We start from the raw sequence: 17,762 nt of genomic DNA on the forward strand, positions 1-17,762 counted from the left end.
GCCATCTTCCTTAAAGTGTCACATTGTTGGTTGTTCTCAGAGTGCTAATGAACTAAAATTTAAGTAAATTTATTCATATGAAATTTTCCTTTAAAAAAAAGAATGAAAGAAAACATAGAATCATTGATCATAGACCAGGAGCTAAAAGAGACCTTGCTGGCCATCTAGTCCAACCCCTTCATTTTACAAACTGATACCAAGAAATTGAAATGACTGTAAGGTCATGTAGGCAACAGAGCTCAAGGGTCAGATTCAAACCCAAGTCCTCTGACTCCAAAGCCAAAATTCTTCCTACTTCCCACATCACCTCTTAATGAGGAGAAAAAGACACGTATAATTCTCATTTCCTTAGGGAATTAGAGGATCTTTGGCATGAAATGTCACAGACATAAACCTTGTGTCTCTTGATTTTAATGAACAGTTTCCCTTTGTTACAGGAAAAGGCTCAAGGGAGCTGGACAAGGGGGACAACATTCAGGAATTACTAGGATATAAAACCAAAAGCTGTTAAATTATTTTTAATGCTTTATTTGAAGAGAAGAATATCCAGCACCTATCACATTGCTATGCATACAGTGGCTGCTTAATAATCACTTCTTAAAGTGAATCAAGGTCAAGTGAGTAGACTGAACAAGTTCATTTCTGAAGGAAGAAGAAAGGAAGACACTATTCCCAACAGCAAACAGAAACTGTTCAGCATTCTACCTTCTAAGTCCCTTCTGATGCAGAATATCTGGTATCAGATGCTCAGAGACCAGAAGACCTGTGTTCAAGGTCCATCTCTGACCATCCTGGCGAGTCACACTGGACAAACCACTGCAGCTAAGCTGGCTCCGGTGACTCCCTGAGACCAGTTACTAATAGTAGAGGTAGACTTGAAGACTGTATCAGGTGTTCCCTCCAACCACAAAATCAAAGATGTCATGAAGAGGAAAATCATGTTGCCTTAATGCCTAATCTCAGATGAGTTTCCCAACACCCTTGTGAAATTGGTGTCATGATATTGTTTCCTTCATTTGCAGAGGTGGAAAAATTAAAGGGACTTCTCCCTGGTTGCAAGGCTCAGGAAGTCAGGGTCACAGGAAGGATTTGAAACCACATCTGATTCCTGATCCCAAAGTCAACACTTTTTGTTTTGTCAAGATATGCTTTGAGCCCCTCTCCTAGGACAGAGGCTTTCTGATCACTCAGTTGAGATACAAGAACATGAAGGATAATTCTGACTCCCTCTCTTAGGGGATAGACTGAATATATAGCATGTAAGAAGGAGGTTAGAATACGGGAGGAACCTTCAGAATTGGAGGAAATTCAAGTCACTTACTAGGAACATAGGATCATTATGGATCTAAATTTGGAAGGGATTTCAGAGGCGACCCATTCAGTTCATCAGTGAGTAAATTGTATTTACTTCTAACCTCCTCTCGGCTCAAGATTCCCTCATCCGAGGATAGTAAGTGGTGCTACGTCCCTTCCAGGATCTGCTCTCCCTGGCTGACCTCTGAAATGGTATGTTTGATGACAAGAGAAAGGTTGGTTCAGGGGCAGCTTCTCCAGGCTTCAGCCTCGGCTCCTTCAGCGGGGGAGGAATCCAAGCTTGTAGATGGGAGGCACAGTGCCCACTCCACTCTCCCTAGGAGTGAGGTCAATGCTAGCAGGAACCATGGAGGAGCTCAGGGAGAAGTTCTGTAGGATGGTGGTGAGGAAGAGGAAGAGCTCCATGCGGGCAATGCCCTCACCCAGGCAGACTCGCTTTCCTAAAGGATGCAGAGAGGAGTGTCATGGAGGCCAGTCCCAAGGGGACCCCACCTCCCAAAAACCACCTTAGAAGTGCACAAAATACTTCCTTCACCACCACCAGGTGAAAATAGCAACATCAATGTTTTCTTCCAGTTCCCATAGTATCAGAGGGTGAGAGCTAGAAGAGATGTCAGCACCCATCTAGTGGAAACCTGTCACTTAACAAGGATGGAAACTGAGATACAAGAAGGTAAAGTGACTTTGGTTGCCATTTCTCCAGCTGGAAGGGACCTTGGAGGTCATCTGGTTCACGTTTCTCATTTACACATGAAGAAACTGAGGCTGAGAGAAAGAAAGTACCTTGCCCAGGCTCTCTCTGGGGGAAAATGAGAGGACTGGGACTTGAGCCAGCAACCAAGTCTCTGGTCCCCAGTGCCTGTATACAAATTAGCTATGTATGAAAAAAAACCAGAGGGACCCAAAGATCCTAATACAAGGAGGCAAATTCGGATCTCATGAGTAAACTAAGACATGGAGAGATTCGATGTATGATCGAAAATACAATATCAGAAAGGTAGGTGTATCATATTCCAAAGGAGCAGGAGAGGCAGCAGAGGGGCAATGCATCATAAAGAGATGAATTCATGTCAACATATTCAGGAAATAGAGCAGCAGGGCAGAGGGCAGTTGGAGGAACACCAGCAGAGAGAAAAAGTGATATAATTTCCTCTGCAAACTTCTGATTGTTGTCCTTCATGCTCAAAGTGAACTACAATAATATTACTATGTTAGCTTCAAGGTACAGTGTGTCCAACTCAGGTTCATCAGGCCAATAAGCCCTAGCACAGGTTGGGCACAAATAGACCCTGTGAACATTTGGAGGGGAGCTGTCTAATTTTATGCATCTCACATTTCTTTGGAGCTTTTTGCTTTTGCTGACAGAGCTATGAGAAAGGATAGATTGGCAAAGGAAGAGAAATATAAAGAGAGATACATTTATATTACATGTCATGTGATATATGCATTCTATATTATATTTCTATATAAATATTAAAAATATAATATAAATATAAAAAAATATATAATATAAATATAAATATAAAAAGATACAGTTTGTATGAAGGGAACATCCGAGGATATTGGGGTTCCAGATTATCCAACATGCGCCATCTTTTTCCATAGCTTCTCAGCTTCTAGAGACAGCCTAGGGCTGGTTGTTTTTAACTGATCCTTGAGGGGAGGGTGTCCAAGGAGAGTATCTATGGGCCTTGGGGTTAGTGCTTACCTGAAGAAAAGGGAATAAAAGCTTCACTCTTCTTCAGAGATCCTTGAGCATCCAAGAAATGACTGGGGTCAAAGTCATAAGGCTTCTTAAAGTGCTTGGGATCATGCAGGACTGTGCTCAGGAGAGGGTACACTTCAGTGCCCTGCCACGAGAGGGGAGAGTCACCAGAAACAGAAAGTGAGCTCCATGAAATCTTCCCCATCACCCACAGAGAAACCATCAGGCCCCTCCAAAGCCTGCTCATAACCTTGCCAAGGCCGAGATCCAAGGGCATCATGAGCATTGAGATTTGCAGGGATGCTGGGCCAAGTCACAAGTTACCATAGACACCAGGAGACAGGATCATCCTGAGGCACGGCATAGAGAAGGAGGCAGAGAGAAGATTGCCCACCAGTTTTCACTCACCGATGAAGGCTGGAGTCTGGCATTATAAAATCACCAGCATATAGTTGATCTAATCCAATCACCTTATTGTATAAATGAAGAAACTAAGGCAGATAGAGAAGTGATGTTTTCTCTCAACGGTTCTCTCATTCTCACCATATACAAAGTGGATACAATTTTGTTGTCAAATTCTCTTCTCTCCAAACTTTAATTTTTTTTTCCCTATAAAATACGTGCCTTAGAATAGAGCTCCAGGGACCCCATCAGGATCAGCACACTACCTTGTCTTCTGTATGGGTTCTTAGAATGCCAGCAGCCTACTTTCAATGTTCTTTTTAACCTGGAAATGTTTACTGAATAACTCAAGTGAAGATGTAAAATCAAAAGTGTTTAAAAATGTAAAATCTAAATTTTAAAATTGCAAGCAATCACATATCCCATATTGTGCATATGCAAAAATTCCCTTCTCTTGTTTAGAAGAGAAGATCTTGGGGATATAGTCTGTGCAATAATGACTTTTCTAGTAGGATTATAAGAGATACCAATGGAATGGGCAAAGTCAAATTCAATGCAAAAAACACCTAAAGCAAAATATTTTTAAGCCAATCCATGAACTGTCTTAAATGCATGTGAAATTTCTACAATGGAGAAATGGTCTTTTAAACAAGAGAAGGGAATGTTGGCATATGCACAATATGGGATATGTGATTGCTGGCAATTTTAAAATTTTGATTTTACATTTTTAAGCACTTTTGATTTTACATCTTCAAAGTATTTTGATTTTACATTTTAAAGTTATTTTGGTTTTACATTTTTAATCTATTTCAGTTTTATACTTTTAAATTATTTTGGTTTTATATTTTTAATATATGTCGGTTTTATACTTTTAAATTATTTTGGTTTTACATTTTTAAATTCTTTGCCTTTTACCTTAGCAATGCATTTCGGGCATACACAGAAAGTGCAGCTAAGTGACAGACTGACTAACTTTTGTCTGACTTTTGTTAATCTTTTTGACAACAACTTTGTTCCCACTGTGATGTGGAAAGGCCTGGATGGCATTTGGAAAGGCCCAAGTTGGGCCCTGGGTACAGTCCTTCCTAGGTGCAGATCCAGCAGTAGAGTTCATCCCCACCAGAGACATTTGTAACCTGGGGATCCAAGAGAAGGACCAGATAACCGCCCAGAGGGACCAGTCAGATGTCTGCAGCCCTCCAGACGCTGATGACAGCAATGTCCTTCCTGACCGTGACACCAGAGACAGCAGACACAGTTCCAGTGTTGCAGCTGAAATGGACTGTCTTGGGTGATATGCAATATAAAGACTATAAATGGACAATGGGCCTGCTTGCTTCTCCCGTGGCTACTGCCATATGGTGGCCTGGGGAGAGGCTTTGCCCTATGCTTTCTATTGAAGGACTATGCTTTTAAATTAGTGGGGAAAAACCAACGCACCCACCTGCCGTTGTTATTGAGACAATGTTACTGGACATGACTTTGCTTATGTGCACCTGTGAAACTAGAATTGCTCTAGAATTGTGACAAATGCAACAGAGAATTGTAAGAAACTAGATTTGGTCTAGAATTGTGATAAATGTAACTAGAATTGTGACAACCTACCTCACTGATATTTAATTGTTAACTAGAATTGTGATGTTTTACCTTGTTGACTTCCCACCTCAGTGTTGACATCCTACCTCACTGGCATCCAACCTCTTTGGCTTATTATCTCGAGTATGACTTTGATGAATGGGTTGAACACTTGGGCCACTGTTGAGCCTGATTCTCATTGTCATACTTCTGTTTACTGATCTGCTGCTTTGTACCTCCTTGGGCATAACACTCTGTCATCTCATGGATCAAGTGAACTATAGCTGGTGTTTAAAGTTTAGCTTGGTGAGATGTGCGGTTCCCGCAAAACAAGAGAAGGGAATTGTAAGGGCCCTTTAAATGGGCGGACACGGTGCATCGGGAGATTGAGGCCCAGAAGTAATTTCTGTGGATATTAGGACTGCCCTTGGGTGGGATCCTGGCCATATTGAGATAGCTTCGTAATGGGTGACTCTCTTGCTGATTGGCTGTGTGTGTGACCTCACAGGCCCTATATAAGCCCACTGCAGGCAGCAGTCGCTCTCTTTAACCTGGCACTCTTCACCCTGGCTCCCTAGCCTGGGTGGCCAAGCCGAGATGGATAGCCAAAAGAGGTAAGGATTTTGGTAGTGAACACGTGGGTCTTCTGACCAGGTGTTCCCTTGGGAACCAACAAGTCAGGGCATCAGATCAGGGCATTATGTGAGTAGGTATAATAAAAGCTTTTAAGATTACACGTGGTTGTTCTTGAGCGCGCTACCGGTTACTAAGCTATAGATTCAAGAGATTGTGGCCAGAGACCTTTGAAGGCCTCAGAGGAGGCGAGACAGGTAGAGTTCACACTGCAAAGGTCAGTGGTCAAAGGTACTCTGGTGGGTCTAGGACAGACTAGTAATTGTAACTGCCAGGAGAGCACACTACACTCAAGAACCCTCTCTTTCTTTGTTCTAAGTTTCCTTTGCTTGGCATTTTCTGGTCCATGTACTCAGAACCCGTAGAACTCTGTCCTATTTTCTATGTTCTCACTGCCTTCCAGGTTTGACATTCCATGTCCTAAGGGGCACAGGCAGGTCCCCTCAACCTAGAATGGAGTCCTCTGGTTGTGATCTTGAGTTCCTTTCCATGAGTTCGAAGTGAATAGCTCAAAAGATCCTGATGATGCTATTGGTTTTTACCTTGGGAATAAGGTAGCCCCTGAAGGAAGTATCCTGGGTCACACAATGGGGTACCCCCATAGGGATGAGGTCACTGAATCTCTGGATCTCATGGATGACGGCATCTGTATATGGCATCTGGACTCGATCTTTGAGCTCCGGAGGACGATTCCTCCCAATCACCCGGTCGATCTCATCCTGGACTTTCTCTGGAGAAGAGGAAGGGACATATAAACCCACTTCATAGGAAGGAGCACAGAAAGAAAACTGGGTATATATGCACGTGTGTGTGTTTATACACATACATATACATTGTATGTTTACAGATACATATATGTGTGTATATATATGCCTAAGTGTGCGTAGACATATTTTACATAAGTGAGTGAATTGATCCATTTAGATGGACACCAGAATAGCTCTGAGGAATCCTTGGGTGATTGCTTCCCACAGGGAAAATTGAAATTTATCCAGAGCAAGGACACAGTCAAGGAAAATATGCTCTATTCCTCACCCCTCGAGTCCTTTCCCAGAGTCCTTTGCCAGAGATGGGGGCTTGAGAACTGAAGCTAAAGAAAACCTCTCTAGCCAATCTTCTTGTTGCCAATTATAACAATGTCCCTCCCTCCACCCAGACTCCACCTCTACTCAAATCCTTTGCTCTGCTCCAATCTCTGGGTAGAAGAGTCATGCCCTGTAGCTGCCCCCATTTACCCACCTGCCACCCAGGGGTATTTGAGGAGGATGAGGCAGCCATAGCGCAAGGTGGTGCTGGTTGTCTCAGTCCCAGCAAAGAATAGTGACAAGACAGTGAGGATGAGGTTTTTGTAGTGGAACTCAGTGCTAGCATCTCCCTTTTCCTAGAGGGAAAAAAAAGGGAGGAAAACAGGGAGAAAGATATGGGTTATCCCTGGAATCTCGCCTTCCACCCCTTCTTCTCACCTTTCTCATTAAGGCTAAGTCTCTTGGTGTTTGCTTCTCTCTAAATTCCTCTATTTTGGTCTCCCTCTGTACTTTCCCTTCCCTTTTTTTCAGTTTGTCTCCCTCCTTCTATCCCTCTGATTACATTCTCTTCCTCTATCCCCTTCCATCTGTCTGTCATTCTCACTCTTTTTTGGCTCTTGGACTCTCTTTGCTGTCTACACACACACACACACACACACACACACACACACACACACACACACACACCATATGCCTCTCTGTCTCTTCTCTGTCTTTGTCTCCTCTTCTTATCATCTCCATTCTGTTCATCTTTCCCTGGCTCCCTCCTTTTCTGTCTCTTTTCTCTTCTCTTCCACTTGTGGACCTTCTATTTCTAATCCATAGTTCCAGAGCAGGAAAGGATGTTAGAAGACATGTAATTCAAATCTCTCAGCTTTCAAATGAGGAAACTTGTAAAGGGGCAGTATGGAATAAGTCCATGTATAGGAAGAGTCCAGTCTAGGTATTACTGAGACCTGCTCTTCCTATAAATGGATTTATTCAATTCTGGGCCTTTACAGAAACTGAAGTCTACAAAAGACAAATAATTTCTCTTTGGTTACACACATAGCAAATGAAAAGGTGGAATTTGAGCCCAAATCCAAGCCTCTGCACTGAACCACACTGCCTCTCTCTCTCTCTCTCTCTCTCTCTCTCTCTCTCTCTCTCTCTCTCTCTCTCTCTCTCTCTCTCTCTCTCTCTCTCTCTCTCTCTCTCTCTCTCTCTCTCTCTCTCTCTCTCTCTCTCTCTCTCTCTCTCTTCAATTCAACTGGCAATTGTTGTACTTACTTAGTGAAAGACAGCTTGCCAAATGCTGAGAATAGAAAGACAAAAACAAAACAGTCCCCTTGGAGAGTTTAGATTCCACTTGGAGACAAAGAGAATATAGTGCAGACACAAATAAATAAAACCAAAGGTCTTCATTCAAAGTACTGCAAAGTACTTTCAAAAAGGAGATAGCATGAACAGCTGGAGCCAATAGGAAACCCCTCATACAAGAAGTAGCCCCTGAGCTGGGACTGAGAGCAAACTAAGGATCAATGAGGCAGAAGAACAGAGGGATGGCATTCCAGGCATGGGGCACAGATTTGCAAAAGCAAGGAGGCAGGATATGGAATCTCCTGTGGGCATGAAGAGGAGAGCTTGAAGGCCATTTGGGCTGGAACAGGAAATTTGAAGAGAAATGATGTAAGAAATAACTGAAAAAACAATCTGATTGTGTAAGGCTTTAAGTGAGGTTTGTTTTGTTTTGTTTTACTTTATTCTAAGAGCAATTAGGGAATCCATGAAGATTCTTGAAGAGAGGACAGAATTAATCAGTTCTATGTTTAGGATTAATAATTTAGCGGGTTTGAAGGTCCATTAGATTGTAAGCTCCTTGAGAGCAAGAATTGCATTTTTGCCTCTTTTTGTATCCCCAGTGCCTAGCATAAAATAGGAACTTGATAAAGATTTATGGAGTGAATGACTGACTGGAAACTAAATTAAAGAGGGGAGAAATTGTAGTAGAGGGTTTAGTTAACCAGTTATTGCACTAAATTAGGCAAGAGGTAATAAGAGCTTGAAATAAAGGCCATGTGAGTTGCCATTGAGAGTTAAATGAGAAGACTTGAAACCTGATTGGACAAGGGGCACAAGGGAGAATTAAGGGTCAAATTGACCTTGAAGTTCCAAAGAGGGATAGCTGGGAAGTGGTGATGCTATCAATAGAAATACTGGTGATTGGGAAGAGGGAGGAGAGAACTTGAGATATATATATAAATATATCCATTCTTTCATTCAATAAACATTTATTAAGCACCTACTATGTGTCAAGCATTGTGCTAAATGTTGGAAATACAAAAAGAGATAAAATGCAATCCCTGCCCTCAAGGTGCTTAAATCCAGTTGGGGAGTGATCAACCTCTGTCCAGCTGCAGGAGCTGTCCAGCAAACACTTGAGACTGAAGCTTTCAAGAGAAATGGAGGCTGTCTCCATAGATCTCTACATAGAAGTAGAGAGAGTAATGGATCACTAAGTGAGGAGACAGAAAGAAAGAGAAAGGGGGTGGAAGGACTTGGAAAAGAACCTTGGGAAAACCTTGCCTCTTTTTCCCTTCACTGTGATCATCCCTGCTTCCTTTTCCAACACTTTTGGCATTTCTGTCTCTCATTCTTTGTCTTCCTTTCCTTCTCTACCTTTTTTTGTCAAAAAATTTTGGCCTCTCTTATAATTTCTGCCTCTGTATCTTTTTCTCTCTATCGCATATACAAATAGACCCACACACACACACACTCTCACTATGGCAATACTTAAAGAGGAGGAAATGGATTGCCACCTTCTCCATACGGAGTAGATACACATCAATGAAGTCTCGGGGGGCACTGGGGTCCAGGCTCTCTTTGTGCTTCTCCACACTATCAGCAATGTAGGCATTGATGACTGTCAAGTTGCTGTAAGCACGCCGATGGGGACCAGGAAAGAACTTCAGGAAACCTGAAAACAGCTCATACAACTGATGTGGAGGAAAGAGGAAAGAGAATAAAATAAGCAGTTAGACTCACATAGACCCAGGACTCTTTCAAGCCTGAGCTCCACCCCACCTGTTCCAGCCCCGTTGTCATTTCTGCAATGTTCCTGCTCCCTCAATCCTTCTCTTCTGTGTACTCCTTTCTGTGTCCTATTATTTCTGTTTTCCTTTCTTTGTGTCCTCCCCTCCCTGGGTCCCTGTATCCTTTCTCCATATCCTTTGTTCTGATGTCCTCCAATGGCCTCTATTCTTCTCTTTCTTCCTCTGTTCTCCTTTCCCCCCCACACCCTCTCTCCCTGTGACCCCAAATCCCACCTGGCCCCAGGTAGAGCTTGTGAGGGCAAATGTTTCATTGAATCTGTTCAGCAGGTCTTGGAATTGGTCATCATGATAGGAAAAGCGTTCACCAAATACAATGGAGCAAATGATGTTGGCCGTGATGGAATGGAAGAGGAAGGTGGGGTCCAACAGGGCTTCTGGAGAAAGGAGAGAATGGAAAAGGAGTGAAAGGAATGGGAAAGGAGTGGAGAGAATGATTCAGGAAGTCAGTGGGAAGCTCTTGTGTCTCCTGTGTCTCTGCTTCATTGTTCCTCTTTATTTCCCATTTCTTTCTTATTTCATGTTTCTGTCTCTGTAAAATTGCTATGTTTCTAAAATTGTACCAACAATCACCACTATTCCAACCCCAACTCAGCATCTGGGGAATAAAAGTTCCTTCCCTCCCCCAGGGTCTCTCCCCAAACATTTATGCTTCCCCAGTGGTCAGATTCTGTTTTTTCTCTTTCCCATCTTCTGTTTCTGGGCTGATTTCTGCAACTCTCAGTGTGTCTCTCTATATAATTCTCTCAATATGTCTCCCTGACTATCTCTCTATCTCTGTTTCTAGTTGTGATTGAATCTTTTTCTCACTCTTGGATTTCCGCAGCTCCTCCACCAGGCACTGAGCCTCCTCTTGGATCCGTTCTTCAATGCTTCTTTTCCCCATCCCAAAATCCCGAAGAGTGGCCAGAGAGAATCGGCGCAAAGTCTTCCAAGTATGACCATTGGCAAAGATAACCCCTAAAGGCAAAAATGGATGGCATTTGGGATCCCATCCTACTCACATCCTTCCTTCCTCAGATCTCTCCTCTCTCTTGACTTCTTATTCCTCCATATTCTCATTTGTTTTCTCTGTCCATCCTGATTCCCCTCTCTTTACCTTCAACCCCCACTTGTCTCCTTCTCTGGTTGTCACTCTCAAGTCCCTCTTGCTTCAAGCCTTACCACCACTTTGTGCCTTTTCCCCAAACCCTGCCATGGCCTGACTCACTCACCCTGCCCCTGGAAGACTGAGTCAACCATGGCGATGGGTCCTCGGCCACTGAACTCCTCAGCCTTCTCCACCAGAGCCTCCTTCACAGCCTCGGGCCCACATAGCACAACCACAGGTCGGGAACCCAGATAGATGGTAAATACATCCCCATACTTGTCCCGAAGCTATGGAAAAAGCCCCACTTCATTAGATCCCAATTGACACAATGCATCCCCCTTCATCTAATGGAGGGGAATGTCTTTAAAATGGAAGGTGTTCAGGCCCCCTTGTAGCAATAACCTTCTAAGTTCTGTGTTCTAAAGTTCCCCCTCAACAACTCTGACATTCCATGTGTTAAGGTCTCTCCTAATTCCGGACATTCTGGGTTCCAAGATCTCTTCCAGCTCTGGTATTTTATGATCTACATTCAAAGAACTCATCTAAGTTTGCCATTCTATGTTTTAAATATCCTTCCAGCTCTAATGTTCTATGCTTCTAGATGGTATCTAGAACCACCCTCCTCCCAATCATCTCAAACTAGCAATTCAGCATCAGAGACTGAAAATTTTTTCTCCTCCTCCAGGATTTAGCTCAATGCTTCTCTAGTAGTCAAGTAAGAATAAAATAGTGGAGCAGTGGAATAGAGTAGGCATAATACACGCTAGCAACTAACTATATAGTAACCTCATGTTGGACAAATGTAAAGATCTAAGTTTGGGGAACAAGAACTCACTCTTTGGTGGAAATTACAGGAAAAATTGAAAAGTAATCTGGCAGAAACTAGGCATAGACCAATATCTTATATCATTTACCAAGATAAATTCAAAATGGATGTATGACCTAGACATAAAGGGAGATATCATCATTGAATTGGAGAACATAGAAAATATTACCCATCAGATTTCTGAATCAGAGAAGAATTCATGAATAAATAAGATATAGAAAGCATTATGAAATGTAAAATTAATCCTTTTGATTACACTAAATTAAAAAATGGTGGACAAATAATATTAATATGGCCAAGATTAGAAGAAGGAAAGCAGATAATTAGGTAGTGGGTGGAGTTTTATAGCCAGTTCAGATAGCATTTCATATCTCAAGTGCTGAGTCAAATTATAAAAATATGGATAAGTCCCCAATTGATAACTGATCAAATGATATGAGCAGATCACTTTTAGAAAGAAAAAAAAAGGAAATCAAAGGTATATATAATCATGTGAAAAAATGTTCTGTCATTATTGATTAGAAAAATGGAAATTGAAAGAATTCTGAGGTATATTTCTACACTTATCAGATTGGCTAAAATGGTAGAAGGAGAAGGACAGATATTGGAAAAATCAACTCACTGAGCTGATCCAAAAATTGTGAAGAGCAATTTGGAAATATATCCAAAGAGGTATAAAACTGTCTATCTTTTGACTCAACAAAATCACTATTAGGTCTGCTTCTCAAGGTGATCAGAGAAAAGAGAAAATAATTTATATGCTTTAAAATATGTATAGCAGCACTCTTTGTGGTGGTAAAGTGCTGAAAAGTGAGGGAATGCTCATCAACTAGGGAATGGCTGAACATATTATGGTAAATGGATGTAATGGAATTCTATTGTTCCATAACAAAGGATGAGCAGAAAAATCTGGAAATATTTACATGAACTGATGCTGAGGAAAGTAAGCAGAACCAGGAAAACATTGTACACAAAAACAGCAACATTGTGAAATGATCAACTTTGATACTTAGATTTAAGATGATTATAAAATCAATGATTATAAAAAAAATTACTCATGCATATACACTGTCAAAAAATTTGTAATTATAAAATTAATTTAAAAAAAAAATAAAAAAATTTAACAAATTAAATCAATGATTTAAGATAACTACAAAAGACTCATTATGGAAAATGCTATCTACAACCAGAGAAAAAACTATGGAGTCTGAATATAAATCGAAACATACTATTTTCACTTTGGGGAGGGGGGGTTCTTTCTCATGATTTTTCCCTTTTACTTTAATTCTTCTTTCACAAAATTAGTGATGTGGAAATATATTTAATAGAATTGTACAATCTATATCAGATTGCTTACCATCTTGGGAATGAGGCATGGAAAGCAGAGAGGGAAGGAGAAAATATCGAAAATCAAAATCTTATAAAAGTAAATGTTTTAAACTATCTTTTAAAATATAAAGAAATAAATAAAAACAAAAGATTTATAACCGCTTTCTGTGATGATGAAGCACTGAAAAGTAAAGGGATGCCCATCAATTGGGGAGTGACTAAATAAGCTGTGGTGTGCTTTTTTGATGGAATATTGCTGGGCATTAAGAAAGGACAAGCAGACAGGTTTAAGAAAAACTTGGAAAGACTTGTATGAAATGAAGAATGCAGAGCGAAATGAGCAGAACCAAGACAACACTGTATACAGTAACAGCAATATTATTCAAACAGTAAATTAAGCTATTGTGCATTAATATTATCATTCAAACCCACTATAAATGACTCAGAAAGAGAACTGATATATAGAAATTACACACATACGCACATATCTATAAAGTTGGTCTTCTCTAATGGGAATTTGGAGTTCAAAATCTAACAATGCAAGTCAATCAATAAACATTTAAAGAATCGATAAAACATTTAAATGAGATATTGAAGGCCCCTACTTTTCCCTTCTCCTCCCTTCAAAGTACCTTGTTCCTGGATCCCCCTACCAAGGAGTCAGACAAGGAGGGACAGAACGCTTGTGCTCATTCCTGGTGGGTAGTGAAAAGGACAATTGCGAATCTAGATTTACTGTGTCCATCTCTACATCACCCCCCCTCCCATGCCTAAGCAAGGTACTGATGCTGGTCTAGTAAACAATACTTTTTTAACTACCGCCCCCCATCCTTTACCTTCTTCACCAGAGGAAAATGGAGGCTTTAAAAAACTCAGAAAAATCCAAGCCCTGACTTCCCTTCCCTCTAAAAGATCACAGCCCCCATGCTGTTTTGTTTTATTGGGTTTTAAGAAGCAAGAATAGAGTGAAACTGAATAAAACCCAATAAAAACTCTCTTCCAGACTATCAGTTTTAATACCCGCATACTAGTCTGGTGAATCTCAAAAATGTTTATCCTTCACCAAAGAGGAGGCAAAAAAGAAAATGAGGGATTCAATCTTCTACCCATTCTACTTCCTCACTTCTACAGGATCCACTCCCTCCAGAAAGAATCCTACCCCCCTTTCCCACCATGACTGAACTTCCCCCCCCCCATTTGCAATTATGAATCATCTCAAAGCCCCGTTTCTTAGAGAATAGCCAAGAGGAAACCTGTGTTGGACAGCAGCCCCCAAGGGCTGAGGAGGGGCCCAGAAAGTCCTCCCAGTGAGGACTCTCAGAGCACTGATTCCAAGATAAGGGAGTTAGGGAGGAAACATTCCTAGACCCCAGGAAAAGCTCTAAAAAGTCATTTGCCTCTCCCTACTTTCTTTCCAGTGAATGATCTCAAAGTATTCATCTTTCATTAGGAGATCTTAGGGAAACTGAGGCAGACAGCATCCTAGCCACCTCCAATGGCTCCCAGGGACCCAAGCACGTTCAGCCACACAGTCCTGAGGTCCTCACCGCCAGAAAGGATTTCAGGAGGCCATGACGATCCATCTGCAGCAAGTTGCCCAGTAAAGGCAAAGGTCGTGGACCTGGGGGGAGGCGGCCTCTCCGGGAAGCAGGGCGACCCCGGGTCAAGAGGAGCAGCAGCCCCAGAAGGGCGGTCAGAAGCAGGAGCCACACAGAATCCATGGCCTGAGCTCTGTCCTCTCTGCACCTCCCTGCAGCCTTTAAACCCCTTCCAACAACAAAGCTCCTCCCTGGCTCGGCCTCCTCCTCCTCCCCTCCCACTCCACACCCAGCTCCAGCTCTGGCAGGGTGACTGACAGCAGCTCCGCCTCCTAGGTAAATGGCCTCTCTGCCTTCCCAGATTCCTCCCTGCTCCCTGACCTCACCTCAGCCCCCCATCCCCCGGCCATGGCACGCAGGGCACTCCAGGGAATGGGATCCCAAAGTCCCTACGACATCTCCAGCCCCTCTGCCCCTGCTCCTGCCGCTGCTCCTCCCCACCTCTGGGACATTGCTGCTACTGTCTCTCCTCTGGCTCTCTGTCTCTTCCTGGCTCTCTGTCTCTTCCTGGCTCTCTGTCTCTTCCTGGCTCTCTTTTCCCTCCCTTCATTACCTGTTTTTCCTTGTCCTACCTTGGAGAGAGAGCTATAAAAAGCACTGATAACAGCTGAACTCCCCTCCCTGTAGCTGATTCTTGGGGTCACCAGGGTGCATGACAGGTCAACCTGAACTTTCCTGACCCAAATGGAGCCCTGACCTGCCCAGCCCAACCCCTGGAGTTGATTCTTGGGGTCACCAGGGTGCATAACAGGTCAACCTGAGCCTTCCTGACCCAGACGAAGCCCTGCCTCCACCTCCCTTTGCAGCCTTCTCTGGACCCCCTACACTCCAACCTTCCTCCCTCCCCCTGAGGTCTCACCTGAGGCGACAGGAGATCGCTCCTGCCTTCTTTCCCCAAAGCTTCCACAAAGAGAAATCAGGAAAAGTGGGAGGCAGAAATCTTCCCAGAATATGACAAGACTTGGAGAAAGAGATGCAAAGGCAGGTATAGGGGAAGGGAATGGAGAGGGGAAAGGGGAAAAAGGTTTGGGGGTACAGGGAAAGAAATAAGGGCAAGTGGAGACTAAGAGAGACACTGAAAAAGAAGGCATAAAAGAACCAGAAGTCCAGAATCATAGATTTAGAGACACAAAGAATCTTAAAAAGCCATTTAGTCCAACCATATCATCTTATAGAAAAGAAAACTGAGACCCAGACTAGGCAGAGTACTTTCCCAAGACCACACAGGTATTTGACAGAACTGAGAAGGGAACCTGAGCCCTCTGACTCCCAAATCCAACACTGTACACTGAGCTATACTACTAAAAAGGAGTGAGAGAGACAGATGAAGAAGAGGTAATAGAAGAAAAATAGAAAGAAAGAAAAGGGGGAAAAGGAGAATAAAGAAACCAGGGAAAGAGGATGGAAACAAGACCAAGAAGGGAAGAAACAATTACAGAGAGGGAGACAGAAAGGAAAAAAGAAAGATAGAAAAAAAGAGAGAAACTCCCAAAGGGGGAGGATAGAGAGAAGGAAAAAAGATGGGGCAAGGGGAGAGAAGGAGGGAAAGAACAGGAAAGGAGAGAAAGAAAAACAGACTAAAAAGAGGACAAAAAGATTCAGAGAAAGAGAGACATAAATGGAAAAAAAGATAGAATACAGATACAGGGGAGCAGAGAGGCTGAGACAGCAGCTGAGGCAGAAATGAAAGATCAGTGTCCCTTAGAGGCTTTGAGTTCAAAGCTGACCCCATGGGAGATACACAGACAGATGAACAGGTTAGGAAAAGGTAAAAGACAGAAGGGAGCAGCTTCCAAGGGCACCAGGATGGATTGCAGGCACACACCTGCCTATCAGGAGTCCAGGTCTATAAGCACCTGCTTCTCTGACTTCCTCCATTCTTCCTTCCATCCCTTCCCAGTCTTCCATGCTCTTTAACCTCTTGCTCCCTGCTTCCCTGCATCCTTCCTTCTGTCTTCCTTACCATGGTCCCATTGTCCAGGCCTTGGCCATGCCTTTCCTGGCTTTAGGAGAAGAGATCCAATTATTCCTGGCCTCTAGGACCACTTTGTCCAAGAACCAAGGCAGACTGGGATAGGTGAATCAGAGGCTTGAGTGATACCTAAAATCAGGGATTGGCAGTGAGGCAAAGATACAGAGGCCAAGAGAAAATGACAGAGAGACAAAGAGCAAAACAGAAGACCAAAAACACACACAAAGTGATAAACACGTGTGATCACAGGTTGTCAGAGTGGGGAAAAATCTGAGAGATCCCTGCCGCTGCTCCTGCCCACCTCTGGCCAGAGCAATGAATGGCAAAACAATCAGTCAACAAGTTTCTTAAGTACCTACTATATGCCAGGACCTGTCCTAGGTGCTGACACCATTTAAAAAAAAAAAAAAAACTAAAAAATTCTTGCTCTCCACAATTCTTAGACTAAAGAAGGAAATAGTTTTTAAGAGTGATTCACACACACACACACACACACACACACACACACACACAGAGAGAGAGAGAGATACCTGGGGTTTATTTTACCCCCTTTCCAGGTTATTCTGCACCCTTCAGGTAGTTTATGAAGATGTTCGATGTCTTTAGACATTGGCTTCAGCTCCTACAATGATTTTCCCCAATTTACTGGGTTTCCTGAATTTCTAATCCACAGTTCCTCCTTGAGACACCAGCAAAGAATGCAGATCATCTGACTTACTGTGAAGCCATCTTTCCAGTATAGGAAAGATCCTACTTTCCAAGACTCCAATCCTTACATTTCCAGGACAGCCTTTTCTCAACATACACCCCCCCCTCACCCTTCATGCTCCTTAGTAGGACAAAATTAACTGCTTAATTGTCTGAGATTATCTCAGTCTGCCAGCTTCAATTCTTTGAAAACAGCTCTCTAGTCCGTGGTATCTTATGAGCAAATGTTTAAGGTCATAATAAGGCTCGGACTTATGGCTTTACAAGAAAGTCTAAATCAGCAAAGATCCTGAGAGCTGTGTTCTTTCCAGCTCTCTGTCTTTTCATCTCTTTTATCTCCTCCCTTTCTACTGTGTCCATCTCCACCCAGACTCCTTTCTTTCTGACCTGTTAGCTGCTGTTCTAAGTATCAGTGGGAGGAGAGACTCAGGCATTTTTGCTTCCCACCTTTCCCCAAGATCTCTCTCAGCAAGACAAGGTGTAATGGGCTAAAGGA

General features: G+C 42.7%; 1 protein-coding gene across 1 annotated transcript; it reads right to left on the reverse strand.

Moving 5' to 3' along the window:
- Nucleotides 1-512: 512 nt before the first annotated feature.
- Nucleotides 513-14,770, reverse strand: LOC141564418 (cytochrome P450 2B6-like). Its single transcript, XM_074306880.1, has 9 exons — nucleotides 14,536-14,770; nucleotides 10,958-11,120; nucleotides 10,554-10,703; nucleotides 9,960-10,120; nucleotides 9,453-9,629; nucleotides 6,869-7,010; nucleotides 6,172-6,359; nucleotides 3,023-3,164; nucleotides 513-1,754 (listed from the first exon to the last, which is right to left on the reverse strand). The coding sequence occupies exons 1-9, from the start codon at nucleotides 14,707-14,709 to the stop codon at nucleotides 1,573-1,575; spliced, it is 1,479 nt and encodes a 492-aa protein (XP_074162981.1). The 5' UTR covers nucleotides 14,710-14,770; the 3' UTR covers nucleotides 513-1,572.
- Between the last annotated feature and the right edge of the window lie 2,992 nt (nucleotides 14,771-17,762).

Source organism: Sminthopsis crassicaudata, chromosome 3, assembly GCF_048593235.1.
Source record: "Sminthopsis crassicaudata isolate SCR6 chromosome 3, ASM4859323v1, whole genome shotgun sequence".
Taxonomy (NCBI): Eukaryota; Metazoa; Chordata; class Mammalia; order Dasyuromorphia; family Dasyuridae; genus Sminthopsis; species Sminthopsis crassicaudata.

Excerpts from the sequence above, each read along its gene's own strand:
- LOC141564418 (XM_074306880.1), bottom strand. The coding sequence starts at position 14,709 with ATGGATTCTGTGTGGCTCCTGCTTCTGACCGCCCTTCTGGGGCTGCTG. Across the intron at positions 10,704-10,957 it reads CTCAGTCTTCCAGGGGCAGG|GGGTTATCTTTGCCAATGGT; the intron begins GTGAGTGAGTCA and ends TTTTGCCTTTAG. Across the intron at positions 7,011-9,452 it reads ATCTACTCCGTATGGAGAAG|GAAAAGGGAGATGCTAGCAC; the intron begins GTGGCAATCCAT and ends TTTTCCCTCTAG.